At 35.2% G+C, this 22,839-nt stretch overlaps 1 protein-coding gene across 1 annotated transcript in view; it reads left to right on the plus strand.

The window, feature by feature from the left end:
* The window catches only part of abca12 (ATP-binding cassette, sub-family A (ABC1), member 12), a 53,512-nt gene that overhangs the window by 20,743 nt on the left and 9,930 nt on the right, over window positions 1–22,839 (plus strand). The window contains exons 22-36 of the mRNA XM_084420228.1: window positions 7,821–8,017; window positions 8,438–8,595; window positions 9,330–9,566; window positions 10,760–10,907; window positions 11,081–11,327; window positions 12,057–12,146; window positions 12,892–12,991; window positions 13,855–13,982; window positions 14,906–14,993; window positions 15,736–15,841; window positions 17,034–17,088; window positions 20,322–20,499; window positions 20,756–20,871; window positions 21,759–21,918; window positions 22,537–22,790. Coding sequence (XP_084276354.1) covers window positions 7,821–8,017; window positions 8,438–8,595; window positions 9,330–9,566; window positions 10,760–10,907; window positions 11,081–11,327; window positions 12,057–12,146; window positions 12,892–12,991; window positions 13,855–13,982; window positions 14,906–14,993; window positions 15,736–15,841; window positions 17,034–17,088; window positions 20,322–20,499; window positions 20,756–20,871; window positions 21,759–21,918; window positions 22,537–22,790 — 2,262 coding nt within the window. The remainder of the gene's footprint in view (window positions 1–7,820; window positions 8,018–8,437; window positions 8,596–9,329; window positions 9,567–10,759; window positions 10,908–11,080; window positions 11,328–12,056; window positions 12,147–12,891; window positions 12,992–13,854; window positions 13,983–14,905; window positions 14,994–15,735; window positions 15,842–17,033; window positions 17,089–20,321; window positions 20,500–20,755; window positions 20,872–21,758; window positions 21,919–22,536; window positions 22,791–22,839) is intronic.

Below are 22,839 nucleotides of genomic sequence, written 5' to 3' on the forward strand. Positions count from 1 at the left end.
CTCCAAGTTTCTTAGTCAACTATCCTCACTTTTATTATTATTTTTACATCTGTAAATGGCTAATCTATTTAATCTATGTAAGCTTATTCAGACATTTCTTACAGTCACTTTGTATGCAGTACTTGTTGATTTTCAGTTTGTTAAATAGCTGTAAAATGAAAAATATTAATGTCATTTATCACATCTTGCCTGCAACTTGTATTATTAGGCTATTAACAGCTGTTCTTGCATCTTGATCACTCTGCTGCATATCTTAATACTTTATATTAAAACTAATTTAAGTTAATTAATATTCAAACCTTGTCTTTGTTCTAAATATTCTAAAACTATGTGGTCAGTCTAAAGCAGTCACTATCTTCTTCCACTGCAGTAATACTTATACATTTACTTTTTGTTATGTACATTATTATTTTATCATTATAATTTTTCTAAATTAATTTTTCTAAATTAAATCCGACAATCCATCCACTTTCTCTCTCTATGTTTCTTCCGGCTTCTCCCGTTATAGGGGTCACCACGGTGGATCATCCACATATCTGTTTGGCATTGGGGTTAACAACAAGTTCCTTTCCTTGCACGCCCCAGCATTGAGAGTGCACTCATGCAACGCCAGTCGCTAGGACTTCCTAAAAATCCATGAACTATTATAATATGTAAACCACTTAATTATTTTAATATCTTATTTCTTGTTCACTATAGTCAACCTCCATATTTGACTTTTAAATAACTCTAATTTAAACATTATAATTGTTGCATATCTTTTAACATATACAATAGTATTATATCTTTAACATTTACAATAGTAATATTATAATGTCTGTCCCCATTTAGGAACATCTTGTTATCAGTCAAAACTTCAAAAATTAAATTCTCACTAATGTTAAATTTGGTCAAATATCTGTTATATATTATACATTCTGTTTCAGTTTCATTACTTTTCTTTAAGTCAAGCTAGCTTATCAGCTGTATTAATATCATATCACTGTGTTTTCTTTAAAATTGTCTGCTAAAAGGTTCAGAAAAAGGTTTAGTCTATACAAGAGGTTAAGTCCCCCCAACATTTTTTAAAGCTTTAGAGCTAAATCAGTTAGTTTACCTGGCAGTCTATTTTCCCGTTTTACAAAACAGTTTAAATCAAACCCTGTTTCTCCATGTATTGCTGGGATGTCTGGTAAAACTCCTGTCGAGCGACCTTGAGCTACTCCCGTGAGCTCTGCTTGCTAGGCTGTACCAGGAGAAAAATGACTCCCCCTAACATGCTTCTGTGTCTGACTTCAAACTGAAATCTTCAGTCTTCAGTGCACATAGTTTTACAAACAATTGTACGTTTTTTTTAAGAAACCTGTTTCCTTTTTTATGACTTTTTATCTGGCTATTAATAGTTGTTACAACATAAGATATCAATCGTCCTTTTATTATAATGTTTTGCTTTTATTTTTATATTTCTTCCTCACTGCAATGTTTCCACATTTGAGGCTCCCTAACTGTAGTTGTTTGTCAAATGAAGCATATCTTTTGACCTCGGTCAAAAATTCCAACTTGGAATATCTTTTGCACAACACTGCTAAACTTTTTCTCAGAAGCAAGGTATGTTTTTATTATTATTTTATTTTATTAATTGATATCATATTTTATCAATTCTAATATTTCTTTCTTTCTTTCTTTCTTTCTAACTATTCTTTCTTTATACCTAATTTATCAATCCAAATTTAAACTACTTTAAACTTCAAACTATTTAAAACTTCTAACTACTTTAAACTTTTAATTACTTTTAACTACTTCAAACTCTCTGGTCCGGCTTTCTCAAGCCAACTTAAAGTTTGTCTCAACAAACTTTTTTTTTTTTTTCCTAATTATAACTGCACTAGATACTTCGGGTAAAGTTACTGACAATACAACAGCAGTGAAGCAACACTTTAGTGACTTAAATCTCTTCTTAAAGCATTTTATTTTAGGATTTACTTGATTTTCCATTTTATTTGTTTATAATTCTATTTAAAATATGTAGTTTTCCCTCTTGTGTTTGCCTGTAAAGCGCTTTGAGAAAGCAACTTTTAAAGGTGCAATATAAAATAAAAGTATTATCAATAATACTTGGGTAAAGCTGGTTTTATATTCGCACATTCGGCACAAACTACAATCACTTTTTTTTTTTTTCTACAGAACTCGACGTCTTTCACATGGCTGCTTTAATTGCACTAACATTTCAGCTTATTCCTGTTTAGTTTAATACATTTTATTTTTCTAGTATGTAACTATGCTTCATCCTTTGCTAGCAATAACATATTTTAATGTATCACATTAAGCTATGCATTTTATGCGTATAAACCACTTCAAATTCCAAAATCTAAAACTCTTAAACTCAAACTCGTTAAACATTAATAATCTTTTGTATATATACTCATTAAATCCTCAAACTTGACTTCCTAGGCAATTTTAACACAACTTCTACAGCTTTTAAGCAGTTTTTGCTTTATTGAGTCCTCAATCAACTTATTAATTCTAAATTTCACTGTCCAGGGTGTTTCCTTAGCTATCTTGAGCGGCTGGAATGGTAGGCATTTCGACTCCTTTAAAACCTTCTGCCATTAGTATAATAGTATTAAGAAATTATATATATTTAGCCTATATATAGGCCTACATAAAAACAGCTTTGCCTTCTTTCACAACTTCTTCAATTGGTATAGACCTCTCTTATCTAAACGTATTTATTAGATCAATTTTCCATCTATTATTCTTAGTTTCTCAGATGTTAATAAAACATCTATCAGTCTTTTCCCTCCAGTCCAAAACATTGTATCTTGTCCCTAACTTAAACATTCCATTTAATAATACTCTTTGAATTTACTATTTTTAACAGCTCTCCTAATCTAAGAAGTTTACAATATAAGTTTTTGTATACATTTCTGTATAAAAATCCATACTTCATGTATAGTTATAATTATAATAACTTTTTACTAATTATAGCTCATCCTTCTTGCTTATCTGTTCGTCCGATTGTTTATACAGTATTTTATTTTATTTTTGTCTAAACTGTAATATTCTCATTTCTTTTGAATATTTTATTTTCTTCTATGTAAAGCACTTTGAATTACCATTGTGTATGAAATGTGCTATATAAATTAACTTGCTTTGCCTTGCCTTATCTTGTTATTCTAATAAATGAATTAACAATTTCTTTGTGCTAGCCCTTAATTCCATATTTTTAAATAAATTATATTTTCTTACCTTAAAGTAGCAAAGTTTTCCTGTAGAAAACCCGTTATAGTTCAGTCTCATTGTTGAACCTTTATCAGCGTACCAAGCCCTGTTCTAAGTTACTGAAGTATTTAGCATCTTCTCTGCTGTATTCATTATTTAAACTTTTGTTCAAGACTAAAGTAGCCTATAAAATATGAAATATTCTATTTATGTTTGTTTGTTTGTCCACTTATGTAATTTACATATTTATTTATCACTTCTTATTATTCATATTATGTAGTTATTACTATCTTTTCCTTTTTTGACCTAGGAATATCTCTCTCAGTAATCGGTCATTATATTTGTCCTTATATCTAAGACAGATACACGTTTGTCTTGTAGCGAAATCTCGGCTCACCTATATGCATTTTCTAATGCTTTAACCTCCTGTCAGCATAGGCACTATGTGGTTATATAATTTTTAACTCCTACCTGTTTTCTTATGTTTGCAGTATGACTTGACATGATTTTTAAGTCTAATATTCCTGCTTATAAACTATTCTTCATTGAATTTTGTGTTAAAAGTCAGACTATCATATTCAAAGTCCCAGTGTCTTTTTCCATCTCTTCTTCCGGACTCTGAAACTTCTCTTTACCAATATTAACGCTCTCTTGTCTTTTGAAGTTCTTACTAACTTCGTATGGTACTTAAGTCTCGCTTCAGAAACTAATTTTTGTTTTTAATGACACTATTACTTGTTCTAAAGTTTTAGTCACTTTTCTACTTAAACCCTCAGTAAATGGGTTCCCATGTTAGACTGGCTGTCTTTATATCTCTGTAAATAAAGTTTCTATAGGCACAATTTTATTTTATTTAATAAATCACAATAATTTTTAATTATTGTTATTGTTTTCCGCTTAATAGCATCCTATTTCATTTCTTTCTATCAGAATATTTGTATTTAGTCCTCTGTATTTACTACATTAACCTCTGACTAATCATTCAATATTAAAAGTAGCCTATATACTAGCTACATTTAACATAACATAATTTGATTACCTGCTTTCACTTTCTGTGTTGTGTATCAGAGGTATTGGAGTTCTCTGAACCCTCAAACTCACCCCGACTCTGTTGTAAAACTCTCATACGGAGGCGTGGACGGCCGAGAGAGTCCTTACGGGACATCTTTTCCCGTTTCTAAAGTTGTTACTCTTTGCATTGTTACTTAACAAGTTTATTGTTAATAGTTTATCTCCCATTTTCTTCATTGTTTGTTATTTGCAATCATATTCCTTCAATTACCATTTTCACTCCATCATAAACTATTATTTAACTTTACAATAAAATAAAGTTTACCTGACTTATTTTGTTGTCAGTGCCTCCCTTAAGTTTTCATAATTATCGTTTTACAGGTCTTTCAGCCTCTAGTGTTCTGAAGTACGAGCTCTTCTCTGTAATACAGTGTGGAGACGATTTGGCACGCACCGCTGTTGGCTTTTCGAGACTGAGCTATGCTCACAGACTCTGTCTCTTTAACCGTTACACCTATTTTACAATAAAATCATCCTGGCTGTTCCAGGACCAATAATTATACTTTCATTACACTTTTTTATTTTTTTTATTTTAATATGCCAGATAACATCCCATTTTTCCCAACACATATTGTTACAGATTATACTGTAAGTACTTTTAGCCTGCATATTTCCACTTCATAAAACTGTCATCTGACAATAGGTGCATTTCTTCTGTTTGTTTAAAGATATTATCATCAATTTGATATATAGCCTGTCTATCCAGGTCTGGTGGTTTAAATTCTTTTTAGCACTCTATCATTCGTAATATTTAGAAAAACATTTCTTAGCTGTTTGTTAACAGTCATTAATCAGTATTAACCATTATTCCTTGTCTAGAAGTCTTATTCTGTAATGTTATTACATGTACACATTTTTCCACTTCATGTTAGACCTACCTCAGTCTTTAAGTTTTAACCATTTTGGTCTATCTCTATAGAGAAGCTACTATTCCATTTTCTAGAACCGTTGTGTGTCTGCCTGGGAGGCTAGTTTTCAGTGTAATACATGAGAATCTCCTCATGTTAAATATCTAGATTGCTGGATTTTACTGCTTGCCCTGTCATAAGCGAAGCGTCCTCCACTAACAGGTCTTATCTTTTAGCCAGTCTCTGCCTCTTACTGTCTGAGGCTAGCCGTTTGAGACTTTCTGTCTCTCCTTTTTCACGGCTTTCTCAATCTTTACGGCTCTCTCGCTCATAAAGTTATTTGTTCTACGCGCGTTCAACCCTTTCTGGGCTGTCTATAAATAATCTCTGTTCAACCCTTTCTGGGATTTTCCTTTAAATAATATTTTCTAGATTATTACTTTCTGGCTAAATTTCTCTTAGTCGACTTTTGTTTTAACCCTTCTGGGTTTTATTATTATTACATTAATCTTTGCCCTTTCTGGGTATGCATTATAGCATTCATTTCTCCACTCTCACGGAATTTTATTTTTATATTTTCCACTCTCACGGAATTTTATTTTTATATTAATCTTTGCCCTTTCTGGGCTTTATTATAACAGTAATATTCTCCCTTTCTGGGTTGTATTTTTAAATACTATCTTTTCCAGAAGTTTCTCTTAGACGTCTTTTATTTTAACCCTTTCTGGGTTGTTCCTTTAAATAATCTTTTCTGGATTATTAACATTTTTGGGGTCTTACAGATTGCCTTTTAGTTGGTAATTTACTAGCTTTCAAAGTTCGTACTTCTATACTCAAGCGTACGAGTGCGGAAGCGAATGGGCAAGCATTGCTCGATCGACCGTGGCCAGGGGTCGATGGATCAATGCCCCTAAAACGTTGGGCGCCATGTTTTACGGTGTGTACTTTAATCTTAACACCTTTTACCTATTTATTTATTATTCTCAGGTAAGGTAAAGAGAGTCAAATCTGACCTAAACCATAAGCATTCAAAAAGTACTTACAATTTGGTCAGAAGACTCCCCTGTGGTATGTTCGCATTAAAAGTCTTCCAGCATCATAAATCTAAGTCTCGGTAGGCAGATTTTGTAATCAATTAAATTTATTTTAATTGGTTACTTTTCTTTTATAATAAACAAAAATATAAAGGCAAATAAAACTTCATCGTTTAAGTATAAAATACAATAATCACGCTTTGAATCAAAGGTGTAGTAAGCTCTGGGCTTCTCATCTTCTGCTTGGGGTTTCTTGTCCTCAGCTCTGGGCTTCTAGGCGTCGGGGGCTCTGGCGTATCAGTATCCCAAGAGGCAGTCAGTTCATTCAGTCTTTTATACTCCTGTTGTTTTCAACAGACGTTAGGTTGACACTCCTCCAAAGTTTCCCAGATCCTTCTCCAGGCAGGTGCAAGCGGTCCATCTCTTCATGTCCTTGAACTACAGTAAACTCAACTAAGATGGCTGAGTTCTAGGAGTCCAGCGCACACACATAATCACACTTTTCTGCTCCTCTTACCATGGGTTGGCACAGTCACATATACATACAAAACCAATTACTGTACATCTATGCCAAAACAATATAAGCCATCTTTTACAAACAAAATAAATAATAACATTGAATGCAATGCATTATATCCAATACACTGGCTAAATATGTGTAACAAAAAGGCATCTATAATAAACAGGGAGGCAGGTAATTGCATTTTCTTGATATTATACAACAATTTCCTGAGGAAAATGTACTTTATCTGGGAACCATTTGTTATCTTGACTAACATGGCATGTAGGTTTCTAATGTGCCCTTAATGGTGTTGGAGAAGCTACTTTACAAGTAGGTTGTAGTGTGGGAAGCTACAATTTTAATCTATAAGTACCTGTAAAAGTATCTGTGATATGCTTTCATTAACAAATAATAATACATAAAATAAATAATAAAAAATTTAAATATGAAAATAACGTTCATTCTAAATATAAAATCAGACAAAAACATGAACAGCAGTGTTTAACAAAATATTTAGATACAAAAAGAGTCATAAATCATAAAAGTTTTGTTTATTCATGAAAAATATCTGTATATTCATTAACTTGAAATTGTATAAAATATTTAGACCGCTGTTATTTTAGTATTATTTATATTTGATTTTTTTTAATTTTTTTTTATATATTTTAATTTTAATTTTTGTTTACTTTTTAGGTATATGCTTTTATCATTTTATTAGTTTGTAAAAAAATATATATATACGTATTTAGGTTTAATTTACTTTTATTTTGGTTTTAGTTCAGTTTTAGGTTTATTTATTTCCATTTATTCATTTTAGTGCTTGAAATTCTTTTAGTGCTCTAAAAATGAGGAGTTATTCATCTTTGTATTTTTAAAAAAATATACATAAAATGTATATTTTATTTTATTTCAGCTTTATTTCAATGTTTCAGACAAAAAGTACAGATTTAGTTAGTCCCCAACATTGCACCTTAAGTTGGGAATGGTCTGTCTTATTGGTTAATGAATATGTTAGTAAAAGTTTGTTGGTTCATATACCTCAATGGAAAATCCATGAACACACTGTGCCCTTGAGCAAGGCAATTTACCTCAGATCACTATAGATAAGAGTATCCGCTAAATGAGAAATTTGCATTAACTTGGTCCCTCTTTTTCCTGTCTTAGAATCCTAATGGAAACAGACATGCACGCCCACCGCCACAAGCGTGTCGGCACCCTGTCAGGAGGTATGAAGAGGAAGTTATCCATCTCCATTGCCTTCATTGGAGGCTCACGGCTGGTGGTGCTAGATGAGCCGACCACCGGGGTGGATCCTTGTTCCCGACGCAGCATCTGGGACATTGTCCTTCAGCACAAGCAAGGTGAAATCCCTCTGCAGTTTAGACCAGGGTGGAAATAATCTCCTGGCTTGTACCTGAAGCAAACTCCCCAAAGGGCTTTGTTCTTATCGGGTATCTGACACTTGGTTTAGAATTTAATTAGGCTTGAATGGATTTTCTCAAGGTGCGTGCAGTCAAACCCAGACAGGGAAAAATCCAGACGCAGATGTAGTAACGACTGATTGTTATCCATCATGCTGCCTCTGATGTTTAATTATCTTCCTCGGAGACAGTTAGCGAATTTATCTCGAGCAAGGATTTAAGACCGTAAAAGAGGGTCATGTCAGATTCTCCTGGTTTATCTTTGTACATCAGCTCTTTGTTCAGAATCTGTCTCTCTCGCCTGTATCAGTGGATCTTTGATTTGACATGCCTCTGTGTTCGTTTTGTTTAACTGTCCAGAACGCACCATCATTCTTTCCAGCCATCACCTGGATGAGGCTGAAGTTCTCAGTGACCGCATCGCCTTCCTGGAGCGCGGAGGCCTCAAATGCTGTGGTTCACCCTTCTACCTTAAAGACAAGCTGGCTAAAGGCTACAACCTCACCCTCACAAAGAAGGTACATCCTATGGAAAATGTCATTCAGTTCTTACTTGAGTTAACTCTCTCAAAAAGTACCATGTGAGTACTGTAGTACACTACAGTAAGGGTATAAATAGTAATACCAAGGTACATTGATATACACTACTGTTCAAAAGTCAGTAAGATTTTTTATAAATGTTTTGGTTTAAGTCATTTATGTTCACCCAGACTGCATTTATTTGATCAAAAATACAGTAAAAACAATAATATTGTGAATTATCGTTGTAATAAATAATCTTTTCTATTTAAAAATGTAATTTATTCCTGTGATGGCAAAGCTGAATTTTTAGCATCAATACTCCAGTCTTCAGTGTCACATGATCCTTTAGAAATCATTCTAATATTCTAATCTGGTGTTCAAGAAAGCTGTTGTGCTGCTTAATATTTTTGTAGAAACCGTGATACAATTTTTTCAGGATTCTTTGAGTTTAACTTTCAAAAGAACATTATTTATTTGAAATAGTAAAGACATTAATAATGTTCCAAAAGATTTCTGTCACTTTTGATCAATTTACTGCACCCTTGCGGAATAAAAAAAAAAAAATCATACTTATTTGAAACTTTTGAAAGGTAGTTTATATACTGTATACAATGGTATATAATGATTATCGTATTCATGTATCTTTATATTACTGTGGTAAAATGTGACACTGGTTTTCCAGGATTTATATTTTTTAATTTGTCATGTCAACATGCTTTTCTTTGGTTCAGGTTCAGACTCCTGATTCAAATAAAAAGTTTGACATTGAGGAAATCAGGGATTTCATTCAATCCTACCTGCCTGACGCTCGACGGAAGGAGGGAGAGGTGGGTGATTTGGTCTACGCCCTTCCACCGTACACCACCCAGAACGCAGCTGCGTACCAGTCTCTTCTCACCGATCTGGATCAGAACCTGGACAAGCTTCAGCTGGGCTGCTACGGCATTTCCGACACCACCTTGGAAGAGGTAATTTTCAGATGAAGACCCCAGGTGCAAGATTGAATTTTGGACTGAGTCACTGCCCCTGGGGTTCAGACAGCCAGCCCAGAAACCTTCAAAGCCTCAAACAGTGCAGCCCAACATTGTTAAAGAAAGCTGAACCCCACTAGGTTCCCTGGGATTCTTGGCGCATACAGTGCAAGCTTCACTTTTTACATAATTTCAGAATCAAAGATCCTACATAGAGCTGGGAGATATTGAGTTATTGAAATGAAATTCAAATCTTTGAGGCAATCAATCCATGTGTAAATGCATAAGATTTGTGTTGGCTACTATTTTTAGTCATCTTATGGTGGGAGATGGGACCACCCAATGGGATATGGTTTCCCAACATGAAGGTCACAGCTTCCAGCCGGGGTTGCCAAGCATTTTAAAGGGATAGTTTACCCCAAAATAAAAATTCTGTCATTATTTACTCACCATCAGTTAGCTGTTCTAAACCTGTATGAGTTTCTTTGAACACAAAATAATATATTTTGAAGAATATTGGTAACCAAACAGTTGCTGGCCCCCATTGACTTCCAAAGTATATATTTTTTTTTCACACAATGGAAGTCAATGGGGTCCAGCAACTGTTTGCTCACCAACATTCTTCAAAATATCTTCTTTTATGTTTAGAACAGGATTGGAACAACTTTAGGGTGAGTAAATGGTGACAGTATTGCCCCTTTAAATTACTGTTTTCTCTATGAAAAGTTTTTCACTTCCCGTCATCTTCAGAACAAAAATGATGTTTTTAATAGTGTCTCATCCTTTTTTTCATGCTGTTTTCATTATTCACAAATCACAATTTCTACACTGAAAACAAATTGGTGTAGGATTTACAATTCTTACTCTGTCATTTTTTTTGTGAAATTTACTAGCAATTTCTAAGAAACAGCAAGTAACATTGCATTTTGTCTGAAATCCTGAAGTAGAAACACTGAAATAGTATATTCTTCTAAAACACACTCCAATAATCTTTTAGTTCCAACTTTGAGAAATCTTTATTTTTTCAGTGTACAAATACTTACGATTTTTCTGAGAGAGTGAGGATAGTGAAACGCATCAAGGAAAAAATGGGGGGAAAGTTGCTTTAATGTTAACCTTACAAAACCATGAAAGGGGAACCATGATCCACCCTGTCCAAGTGCACTCAACTAAATTGTGTTTTCTCTCAGGTGTTCCTGCAGTTGACTCAAGATGACATGGAGCCTAGAGAAAGTGACACCTTCTCTGTATCAGAGTCTGTAATAGTGAATGACGTGTGTGCTTCAACAGACAGCATTCCTGACGACATCAACAGCATGTACCTCGGAGAGAAAGCCAGTAAGTGGTCTTTTAGGACTATTAGTTTCTTGCAGCATTAGTGCCTGTACTTTCCCAGTTACCCCTTGAATGCTTTGAACTTTGAAAACTCATCTTCAGAATTTACCTGGATTGAAGCGGTTGAGATGAGTGGCTCTGTCTCATGTGGCATACTCTCTTCTTCTCTTTTAAAGGCCTCACTGGGACATCAACTGTGAGTGGGCTTGCTTTGACTGCACAGCGGGTGATGGCCATGTTGCTGAAACGCGTGCACCACTCCAGGAGGGACTGGAAGGGGCTGTTCTCTCAGGTGTTGCTGCCCGTATTCTTTGTAATTGCTGCCATGGGCCTGGGCTCCATCAAGAGTGATCTTCAGCATTTTCCTAAGATTGTGCTCTCTCCTGCTCTGTACCACGTTGATGAACAGTATGCCTTCTTCAGGTTAGACTCGCTCTGTTGTGTAACTTGCTTGTGATTCAAAAGTAGCTCTGATTTCAGTTCGAAAATATGGGTACTGCTTAACTTCAAATAATGAACTTGTTTTTAAGATTAATAATCTATTCATTTACATATACATTTATGCCATTTGTCAACACTTTTGTCCACAGCAACTTACATTGCATTCAAAGTGTACTTTTCATCAGCTAATGTATCCTCCGGGTATTGAAACCATTACTATTACTATAGCCATGCTCTGTTTTTTGAGTTACATGAACTCTATTAAAATGTATTTATTCAAGTTTAGACTTTGCTAATCTACTCAAAGATTATGGTGATGATGATGATGATAACAGAAAATGATAATGTTGTTAATGACTGGGTAATATAGCTAAACAGTATAGGATAATGTACTGTCTTATGGTCATTATTGAAAATATACAAAATATATTTTATGATTATGACTGGCTATCCTTTATTTATTTATTTATTTATTTAACTCTGAAATTGCCTAGAAGGGTGATTTTTAGAAATGGAAATGTAGCATCCTATTTTTTTAGCAAGGCTTTTTTCCCTCTCAGTGTCCCCTCAGAGCAAATAAAAGCACATTATTGCGGTATTCCCAATGTTGGTTATTTTTTCTATTGCCTCCAAAGTAATACAAAATATATAGTGTAAATATTAAATATTTTGCACATCCTTAAACATTGCCATTGCACATTCTCTCCACAGAAATCAGAATCCCACCACCAGCAGTCTTGTAGATGCCATGATGTCCTATCCAGGCATTGACCACGTCTGCATGAGAGACCCCACAGCTTCGTAAGTAATCATCCATATGTCTTAGTGATCTGCGGTGCAGTTTAGAACTGTGAGTTCAGTAATCAGACTGCAGGCCGCTATAAGCCTTGAGTGATTACATATCACAGCATCAGCTCACCTGGCCACTGCAAATGGCTTTCATTTTTGCCGGCTATGATTTTAGCCTCTCTGATCTTCGCAGGTCTGTTCTTAAGCTCTGGTCGCCATCTACTTAGCTGAGCCCTGGGACTCTGATACTCTGTCTGCTTGTGTCAGTGGGTCTGCTCGTGTTCCTGGTCAATTTCATCACACTAATGTGCCACTTTTAGTTTTCTATCACTGTTTTTTATCACGCTATTTTCCCATCTCTTCTCATCTTACTCTTTTTCCACTCTCTGTAACTCGCTCATAACACTCTCTTGCTTTCTTGTTCTCTGTTTTTCCATTTCTCTTTCACCCACACATCTGAAAGCTCTGCCTTTTGTAATTCTTCTGTAAGAGCTTATAATAATGCTTCTGTATAGGGATGTAAATCTCTGAGAAGAACCTCACTTGCATGTTTTTGTGAGATTCACCCAGGGATCATTTGCATTTCTCATGCATTTCCTGTTTGTAGGATTGATTTCCCTAATAGACTTTATCACTGATACCTTCAAAATAATCATTACACAGTTTGAAGTGGGTCTTGCATGTAGACTATTGTTTTCTTCTTCTTTTTACTACAAGAAAACAATAAAAACTGTTTTTTTTTTTGTTTTTTTTACAGGGTTTGCAAAGAGAGACCTCCTGCAGGATCTCAGACCTGGATCTCCGGAGGCAACAGCTCTGCTACATTTACCACCTGCAAGTGTAGCAACCAAGTGCAGGTGGGTCAAACAGAGCATAACCATCATAACACAAACAACATTATCACTTATCCTCAATGATGTGCATCTTTCACTGTTTAAATATTGATAAAAAGAGCATTAGTGTTTTGATAGCGTGAAGGTGATTGTTGATCACAGCAGGGCTGCGCGCCCTTCACAATTAATTTGAGAATGCCTTTTAAAATCAGTTCCTTTGACTTTGAATCAAGGCAGCAAGTAGAATGCAAAATCAACATTCAAATGTAAGGAATAAGAAAAATAGTATGTTTAATAATTAATAATTGAAATAATACATGATTTCAGTTCAAATTACACATAAACATGTTATCATTCACAACACACATTTGCATAGACATTATATGATATTAATTCATGTTTTGAATTTCTATACCTATAAAATTAGTTGTAGTTTTTTTTAAATAGCTTTAATTTTATGGACTGTCATAGAAGACTTATAGACTTAATTTGAAAAAAAAATTTAATTAAATGAAAACAGTGTGGTTCTGTATGGAAATTAAAATAGTTTTTTGGCTGTTTTTCTGCAGTATTCAACTTAGTTTAACTTATTTAGGAGAATTTAACTTAATTTAGGGAAATATATAAATGGAGGAAAAACCATTACATATAGTAAAGCAAGTAAATAGGTATAATTAGTCAACTTGAGTTGGGCTAATGCAATTTTCTGCTGTGTGCCTGTTGATTTTTGTAATTTTCTTGTAATTTAGTAAATGCCTCTTCATGTTATTTCAAATCAGCTTCCTGCGGGGCGTGGCTAATTCTACTGTTGATTTGACAGGGAGCAAGTTGTTATATTCATATTTTTTCCCAATCCTGTATATCACTTACTTTTCTGTCACTTTCAGTCGTGTCCTGCATCAGGTACCCAACCACCTCACACAAGAAATCCATCATCCCAGATTGTCTACAACCTAACGGGCATCAACGTAGAGGACTACCTGTTGGCCACTGCGAATGACTTCGTCAGAAACAGGTGAATTTGATTACACATATCACTTCACAGCATTAAACTAATTTCAAAAGATGAGGTGAGGTGGAATATTAAGGAATTTATGAACCGCTGGTAGGCTGATTAATAATTAAAGGGGAAGCGCATTGGTGTATCCCATCTTTACCATGGCATTTCCGACTAGCTGACATTTTCCATCCTAGTCAAATAGCACACAGCTCTTGAGCGTGCTGCTGGCATGAAAATACTTTATTACATCTAAAATAGTAAGGCAAGCATTTATTATTGATACATTGCTCTTCCAAAAAATAATAATAAAATACACAGCCCTGCTGCAGTGTGGTGGCGAAAATAGTAATAAAAAAGGTAAATCACTGCTCTATAAAGTAATTGGATGAGAATTCAACAAATGCATAAAACTATTAATTAGGAGTATATCATGAGGAAAGTCTTTAGCGTCTCAAAACACTAAATTTATTGTTAAATAAATTGTGCTTTAATATATAAATAATATAAATTTGCAATCCAATTAAAGTTACTAAACGAGATTCCTTTAACCCTAGAATGCATTAACTTACACAAATGCATAAATAGGGTCAAAATTACCAGCAAAACGCATTGCACCCAGTAACTGTCAAGTCACCTTTATAGCGCTTTATACAGTACAGATTGTTTCAAAGCAGCTTCACTGTATCAATTATGCAAACTTGACTAAATATGAGACAAATTCAAATCTGCTGTAAAACAGCTCTAAAAAGTCAAGTCAGTACAGGGTTGGGTCAGTTCAATTCAATAACTGTGTAAAGTTCATCAAGTATTAAACGAGTTCAATTCAGCTATAAGTAGCTATTCAGAAGATGTAATAAATATATACAACATGTGAACAAGATGTCACACCAGCCAGGAGTTAGACGTTCTAATGTAAGTTGTTTTGTGCTTTGTTTCAGATATGGAGGCTGGGACTTTGGAAAGCCTCTTCCCATTGATCTTAAGTTGGACATGTTAGATGTGCCAGCTAACAGAACGCTTAGTAAGGTAATTTGGATGAGTGATATTACATTGCCCCAATAGCAAAGTGGCTCATTGTCCCAATGTAGCAGTTTATGTGGACGCTAACAGGCTCTGTTCCAAAACCAAGTAAGCTGTCAGCATTTTAATGCATCATAATCACCCTCTTGTTGTGAAAGCTGTTCCAAAAGGTAGGCAGCATCATTATGTTGCCTTCTAAGATACCTTTTTGGCATAATTTTAAGGCAATATTGCATGCATCCCATGTGAAGAACGCAGAAGCAAGAGAAAAGTTAATTCAGTACCAAAATACGGTAGTTGAGTCTAATTACAAATGGTCTTTTACACCCAATATTTGTATGAGCAATGCACAGTACCTGTCAAAAGTTTGGAAACATTGTAATTTTGTAATGGTTTAAAAGTCTCAAATGCACACCAAGGCTGCATTTATTTAATCAGAAAGTTTTCTATTTATATATATATATATATTAAAATGTAATTTATTTCTGCGATGGCCAAGCTGAATTTTCAGCATCATTACTCAAGTCTTCAGTGTCACATGATCCTTCAGAAATCATTCTAATATCTGGTACTGTATTTTTACACATGTTAGGATATTAGGCTGTTAGTTTTCCTGTTAAAGCCTTAAAAGGCAGCAGTCAATGCAGCTCAGTAAGTTTTGGAACAGAACCTTAGCCTTATTTACCTTAGCATTTATTTGATTGGAGAGGAATTGTGGTGCATTGTATTAATATTTGTGTTCACACAGATTTGGTATAATCCAGAAGGTCACCACACCATGCCTGCCTACCTCAACAGCCTTAACAACTTCCTCCTGAGATCCAGTCTGCCACCTGAGAAACGACAACAATATAGTTAGTTGAACCTTTTTGTAGATTCTAGTTTTCTCTTAGAATCTATAAAATTTCACACACACTGTTGGTCAAAAGTTTGGAGTCAGTAAGATTTCTTTTTTTTTTTTGGAAGAAAAATTTGTACTTGTATTCAGCACGGATGCATTCAATTGCAAAAAGGGACCGCAAAGACATTTATACAATTATTTGTATATTTGAAATTCTGAAAATGTTTGATCACTTTATTCCCTAAAAATGTAAGCTTTTGAGCAGCAAATCAGCATATTAAAAGGATTTCTGAAGGATCTTGTGCCACTAAAGGCTAGAGTAATGGATGCTGAAAAAAGTCACACGAATAAATTGCATTTAAAATATATGTATATATTTAATACAAAAATACAGTTATTTTAATTTTTAATAATATTTCACAATATTAATATTTGTATTATATTTTTGATCAAATAAATCCAGCCTTGATGAGCATAAGAGACTTCTTTCAAAAGCATTAAAAATCTTACCCACCCCAAAGTTTTAAACAGTAATGTATATCTAATCATTTTAAGTTGTATAACAGATAAAATGTGTTCTGCATCCCGAGTTTTCATTATTGTGCACTTAGTTTTTGACTTGCAGCATAAGGTCTAATCCAGTTACCACCTTATTTTGAGCAAGAACCGCCCACTTAGACAGGACACCTTCTGACTGACTGCAAAAAACTCTATCTAGTTCTTCTTTTTTTATATATATTTTTTATAATTACTGGGTTTATCAAAAAAAAAAAAAAGACGTTTTTTTGCAATATGCTGAAATATCATCCTTGCCTTCAGAGACAATAGTGACAATAACATTTGCAATACCAATTCCCTTAGACAGGGGGCAGTGTGTCTATTCTATCTCCCACTAGAAGGCAGAGTGGTCTGAATGCTAATTAGAGGTGCTGAGAACTGAAATGAAGGAATAGAGCTGGTCTTATTTCAACACTGCCAGACTGGCCCAGTGGCTGAGATTCACTGTCTGCCTCAAGGCAAGATTAATGCAATCCTAGCAGTCAATAATGGAAAGGGGGGATGCATTCATTCAAATGTAGCCAGTGAACTCATTCAGGGCAAAACAGCATAAATTCAGCAAAGGTTCATGGGAGGAGCAGATTGCCGATCATGTGTTGGCCCGAGCAAGTGTGTATTTTCTCATGTGCTAAAATCTCTCTTTACAGCTATCTCCATATCCAGCCACCCTTACCCTGGCCAAGTGCAAGACGAGGATGTAATGTAAGAGCATGCACACACACGCACGCACGCATACACATACACGCCCGTCCTTCTGTCTGGTAGCTAAAGCTGATAAAGTACTCTGTGGGACCAAATACAGACTGAGCGTATTAGTTGGGTCGGTACCAAATCACAGACCCAGTGGTGGGGAAAAGAAAGCAATCAGCCAAATGATGGGCTTTAGATAAGATATGCAAATATTGCTCTGACATTTTCATTCTTGTGGAGCACTTGAACTAATGTAATTTGACTCCTGTATTTACTCCTCTTTGATTTTTTTTTCTGAGCTTGGCTTATTGATTACTAACCCAATATAATGTGTGTTTACTCTGAAGGTGGTTCAGAGGTTAATTGATTCAACGTCGTCACCCAAACATGCTTGTATTTTGAACACTGTGGGCAATTTCAACCGTGCCTAAATTAGAAAGACACGCTCTGTAAAATGAACGCAATTGTTTCAGTCTCACAGCTAGGATGAGTCTGGCTTGACGCCTGCTACTTAGGCTTAGGCTGAGGAGAAAACATGCAGAGAAAGCAAGTAAAATGAAGAGAAATAGGTTGGCTACTCAAAATAAAAAATGATTCTGTGAGTAGCTGAAAAGAGCAGAAAATAATGCATTTGTCTTCCAGATACTTATATCAAAAGCAAAGTCCCCTTTTAAGGCAAGTCAAAGCACTTGGCGGCCATATTGGTAACAGCCTCAGGCAGCTGGTTCAAGTACAAATCGAGTGTTGCAGGAACGAGTCCTAAAGCACAGAAATGATTTATCATATTTGAACTTTTGGTTCCATCATCTTGCAGTCAATGGGTTTTTTTTGAATGGGGTTTTAGTTATATGACTGAAATAAGGGCTGTGGTTAACACAATCTTTTTTTTCTATGACATACATCAGTACTACCCTACTTGTGATTATTTAAGCTTTTACTGGCTAAATGGGACCACAATGGTTGTCTGGGACATTAAACATCATCACGCCGCTCGCGCTCTTACCATTCTAACTCAAACTTTCCAACTTGTAGATTTAAATAAAGCTTAAAATGTTGGTTTGAAACTTACAGGTGAAACTCAAAAAATGAGAATATCGTGCAAAAGTTCATTTATTTCAGTAATTCAACTTAAAAGGTGAAACTAATATATTATATAGACACATTACATGCAAAGTGAGATATTTCAAGCCTTTATTTGTTATAATTTTGATGATTATGCATGGCTTAAAGCTTTATAAAAACCCCAAAATCTCAGAAATTTAGAACATTTTCATAAGCTGTAAGCCATAATCATCAAAATTATAACAAATACCTAATATATTAGTTTCACCTTTTAAGTTGAATTACTGAAATAAATGAACTTTTGCACAATATTCTAATTTTTCAAGTGTCAGCTGTAGAGGTGGTGACATTGAAGTCAAACTTTTGTTGGTCACAGAGCTAATCAATGGAAAAGCTCTATTGGCTTTATGTTGAGGGAACCAGGGTGATTCTAACTTCTAGATTGGCATACAAAATTATGCCATTCTTGCAGCAGTCTATTGTATATACTTCAAAAACTCAAAAACTGTGAAGATAATGTTTCAGTAACATATTGTAATGAGTGATTGCTAACCTTTTCTCATACCTAAAGAAATCATTTTTTAAATTTGTTTTTCAAAGTTGTTGTCATCTTAGTTAGGACCAAATCGATATTAAGTGTCTTAACCATATATTAGCACCACTTTAACATGAGGTTTATCATTTTTATAGTTTCAACAACTATCTGAAAAAGTTGTATGTGAGTGAAACCAAATGTAATCAAAATGAGTTATTTAGGAATTTTAGCTAAAATAGGCCATGTCCAACAGTCTTCATTGGCGTCAGGCAGCCATGTTGAATTCAAAGTAATAAAAAGTGCTTCAATACGCTCGAGTCAACCTTAGGAGGCAGTAAGAAAATCCGCAATACAAAGTTTCAAAATTGTCTAGGAAATCTGAAGCTGTAGACAAGTACGTTATAAGTCATTTCTTATCCCTCGACTTCAGTGATCAACCAACCAAGCCCTTTCTTATCTGAATATAAAATGATCCCCAATTCTGCATTCAGGCTCAACTCTCTTGTGGTTTGGGTCTTCTGTCTTTCCCTGGGATCAGTTTGTTCTTATTTGTCCTCCATTCGTGCTGTATTTTTTGGAGTGCTTGGGAGCAGAGATGGGACGCAAAGGGGCAGCATTAAAGGCAAGAGCTCTGCTGGTGACTGCTAGAAAAAGAAGTGTCCTGCTGAGACTGAACTCTTGATCGTCTCTGACTCTGTCTTACACAATTCTCACAGATAGAGAGATCTTAATTCTCATGGCTTTCATGTTTTCTCCTCACTGTGTCTGGTGCCGTTGTAAATGCATCAGGCTTGACTGAAGAACAGTGTTAAGCTCATGTGTGACAGTGTTGGAAATATGAAGTGCAGTTTGTATCGTAAGGGTAAGACAGCAGGACATGCTCTCACTGCACCACTGCCGCAGAATAACAGCTTTTTTTAGTTTTTTGCAGGTGTGTCTATTAAATGTACAGCTATGGACCTATTTACTTTATTAATACATGTTTCTGGTCTTATTATAAACTATTTATTTGTGCATGTAATCAATATGTACTACCATTCAAAGGTTTGGGGTCAGACATTTAAAAAAAAAAAGAGTTTCCAAAAAATATATTAAGTAGCAACTGTTTTTAACATCGATAATATTAAGATTTTTTTTCAGCACCAAATCAGCATAATAGAATGATTTCTGAAGGATCATGTGACACTGAAGACTGAAAATATATATATTTAGTCATTTATTATTTTAGTGTCATTTAATGGCATGAATTTTGAAGTAGTATTTTATATGTATATATATATATATATATATATATACATACATACATACATACATACATACATACACACGTACATACATACAGAGAGAGAACAGAAAATATTTATTTTAATTGTAAAAATGCTTCACAATATTACTGTTTTCAGTATCTTTGATCAAATAAATGCAACCTTGCAAAATGTAAAAAATTTACCAACCCTAAACTTTTGTCCGGTATTATATGTATATATAAAATATAAATATATTTATAAAATGCACCAATATATAATTTATACGATTTTTTTTATTCCTATATTCTATTATAAATGGACACATATCGTAAGGTCATGTACTCTGAACTTGCTTGTCTTGAGGTCTTCAGTATTGAAATCTTTCATTTTGTATCCTCAAGGGTGGGCGGTTTGGTCAGCATCCTGGTTGCGCTCTGTGTCCTCACTGGCTACTCCATCATGACTGCCAGCTTTGTCATCTATGAGGTTCAGGAACATCACACAGGCTCCAAGAGACTCCAACAGATCTCTGGCATCAGCGAACCTTTTTACTGGATCATCAACTTCTTCTATGATATGGTACTTCATCATTAGTTGATAGATTTCAGCCTTTTAGATCCGTTGCATTGATCTTAAATATCCAGAAACCAAAACAATGCAAGAAATTACAACCCAGAATACATAAACTGCATGCAGAAACAACAACCATTTGTGCCTGTGCCATTTTTAATTGCTCAGATTATATAGTTAGTCTTCTGTAATATATATATATTATTATTTTTTTTATTAATATTAAATTGTTTGTGTTTACGACGTCTTTTCTGTTGCATTGCAGGCTCTTTACATGATTCCTGTGGTCCTCTCGGTGGTGATGATAGCAGCGTTCCAGCTCCCAGCCTTCACAGAGCAGCAGAACCTTGGCGCGGTCACACTTCTTCTGGTGCTATTTGGGTCAGCATACATTAAAATACCTTTACCACCAGAGACTTTCCTGTCACAAGACAGACATCTCATTAGAATGTCTTAGCGCTGACAGGTCCTCAAGGCACTAGAGCTTCATGAATGTATTATTCAGCAAATGCTACACGTCGCAGCATTGGCAAAGGGGAAGTTTTAGTTAATGCACCGTCTTTCAGGTAAACACAGGCTCTCTGCTAGAAAGAGGAGAGCTGCTTGAAGCTTTCCTGCAAGGCCTGGGCTCTGAAGAAGCGATTTCACACACTTCGTCACCCAGTTAATTGCATTGTGGAGAGCAGTGAGGCCACTCACAGTCAGTCTTTAGGCTTCAGAGCTCCAGGCTGCTTGGGAGGCCCTTCATTGTGTGAAGTCAGCAGTCTGGCCCGCATTCATCCGCCTGTGAGCTCACCGGCTCTCGGCCCATAAATAACCACACATCACAGCGATCCGACCACTTTCCCTTCAACCTGCTTAATTGCTTTTGTTTAGCTGAGCGGTGTGGACTTTCCACCACTAACAATACACGCACACAGGCCGGCCAACTCGCTCACACACACACACACACGCGGTACCCTCTCAGTTTAAACACATCCTCTTCCTTGACCCCGCCACCCCAATCACCAAGAGTAATGAATAAAAAAACAGATCATTCTGTGGAGCTGAAGAGGCGAGAGAATGCTTCACGAAAAGGAAATAGATGAACTCATTTATCTTCTGGCTTCTTAGCTCAACTGTGGAATATATTCTCTCTCTCTTTGCTAAACTCAAAGCAGAAGTCTTACTATAGTTCTTTTGTCTTCCTCCATGTTGTAATTCTTCTGTTCAGACATTTTTTTTTTAAGCTCGCCACTTACCACATCGATTTCATTATTTATTTTCAGTTTCTCCACCTTCCCTTGGATGTACCTTCTCTCTGGGATATTCAAGGATACGGAGATGGCCTTCATTGGTTACGTTTGCATCAATCTCTTCATCAGTATCAACACCATCATCGCCACATCCATTATCTACTTCCTGGGTCAGCTTAACCAGAATGACCTGGTGAGAGAAAAGTCAGAGGGACGTTTCACCCCCAAATAAAAAAATTTCAAAAGAAATCAAATTATATTAAGACATTGAAGCCAATTTTAAGACCATTTAGAAATTTTGCTTTGTGATATTTTTTCATGACAATTAAGGACATTTATTGCCCTCAAATTCTCATGACCTATTATCCAATTTTTTATTTTCTTTAGTAAGTAGGGATATATACTACCATTCAAAAGTTTGTGGTTGATAAGATGTTTTTGAAAGAAGTCTCTTATGATCACCAAGGCTGAATTTATTTGTTAAAAAAACTTAAAAAAAACTATTTTCTATTTTAATATATTTTAAAATGTAATTTATTCCTGTGATGGCAAAGCTGAATTTTCAGCATCACTTCAGTTTTCAGTGTCACATGATTCTTCAGAAAACATTCTAATATGCTGATTTGATTTTGGATTTGAAATCTTTTGTAACATTTATAATTGTCTTTATTGTCTTTTGATCAGTTTAATCCATCCTTGCTGAAGTGTAGTGTATGGAATAGAACAGAGGATATTAAAATTAATTTCCACCAACCAAGTAGCTTTGCAAATTGTCCTTCCTTCTCTAACTTACTCTCCCTGTCCATTTCAGAGCATCCAGAATGTGTACCGTACCATGAGCAACATCTTCCTAGTCTTCCCTCAGTTCAGCTTTGGCAATGGGTTGATGGAGTTGACAAGGATTGACATGCAGGTGCAAATCTTGAGCGCTTTTGGGGTGGATGCCTACAAGAACCCCTTCAGCATGGATGTTCTGGGCTGGATGTACATCTCCATGTTCCTGCAGGGTTTCATCTGCTTCACGCTCCGCCTGCTACTTAACAAGACACTCCTTCGCAAAGCCAGGTATACCCGAGGCTCGGGCACTATAGATTTAAAGTGGTTACTGGTTTTT

This window comes from Rutilus rutilus (assembly GCF_951802725.1).
Source record: "Rutilus rutilus genome assembly, chromosome: 10".
In the NCBI taxonomy this organism is placed as follows: Eukaryota; Metazoa; Chordata; class Actinopteri; order Cypriniformes; family Leuciscidae; genus Rutilus; species Rutilus rutilus.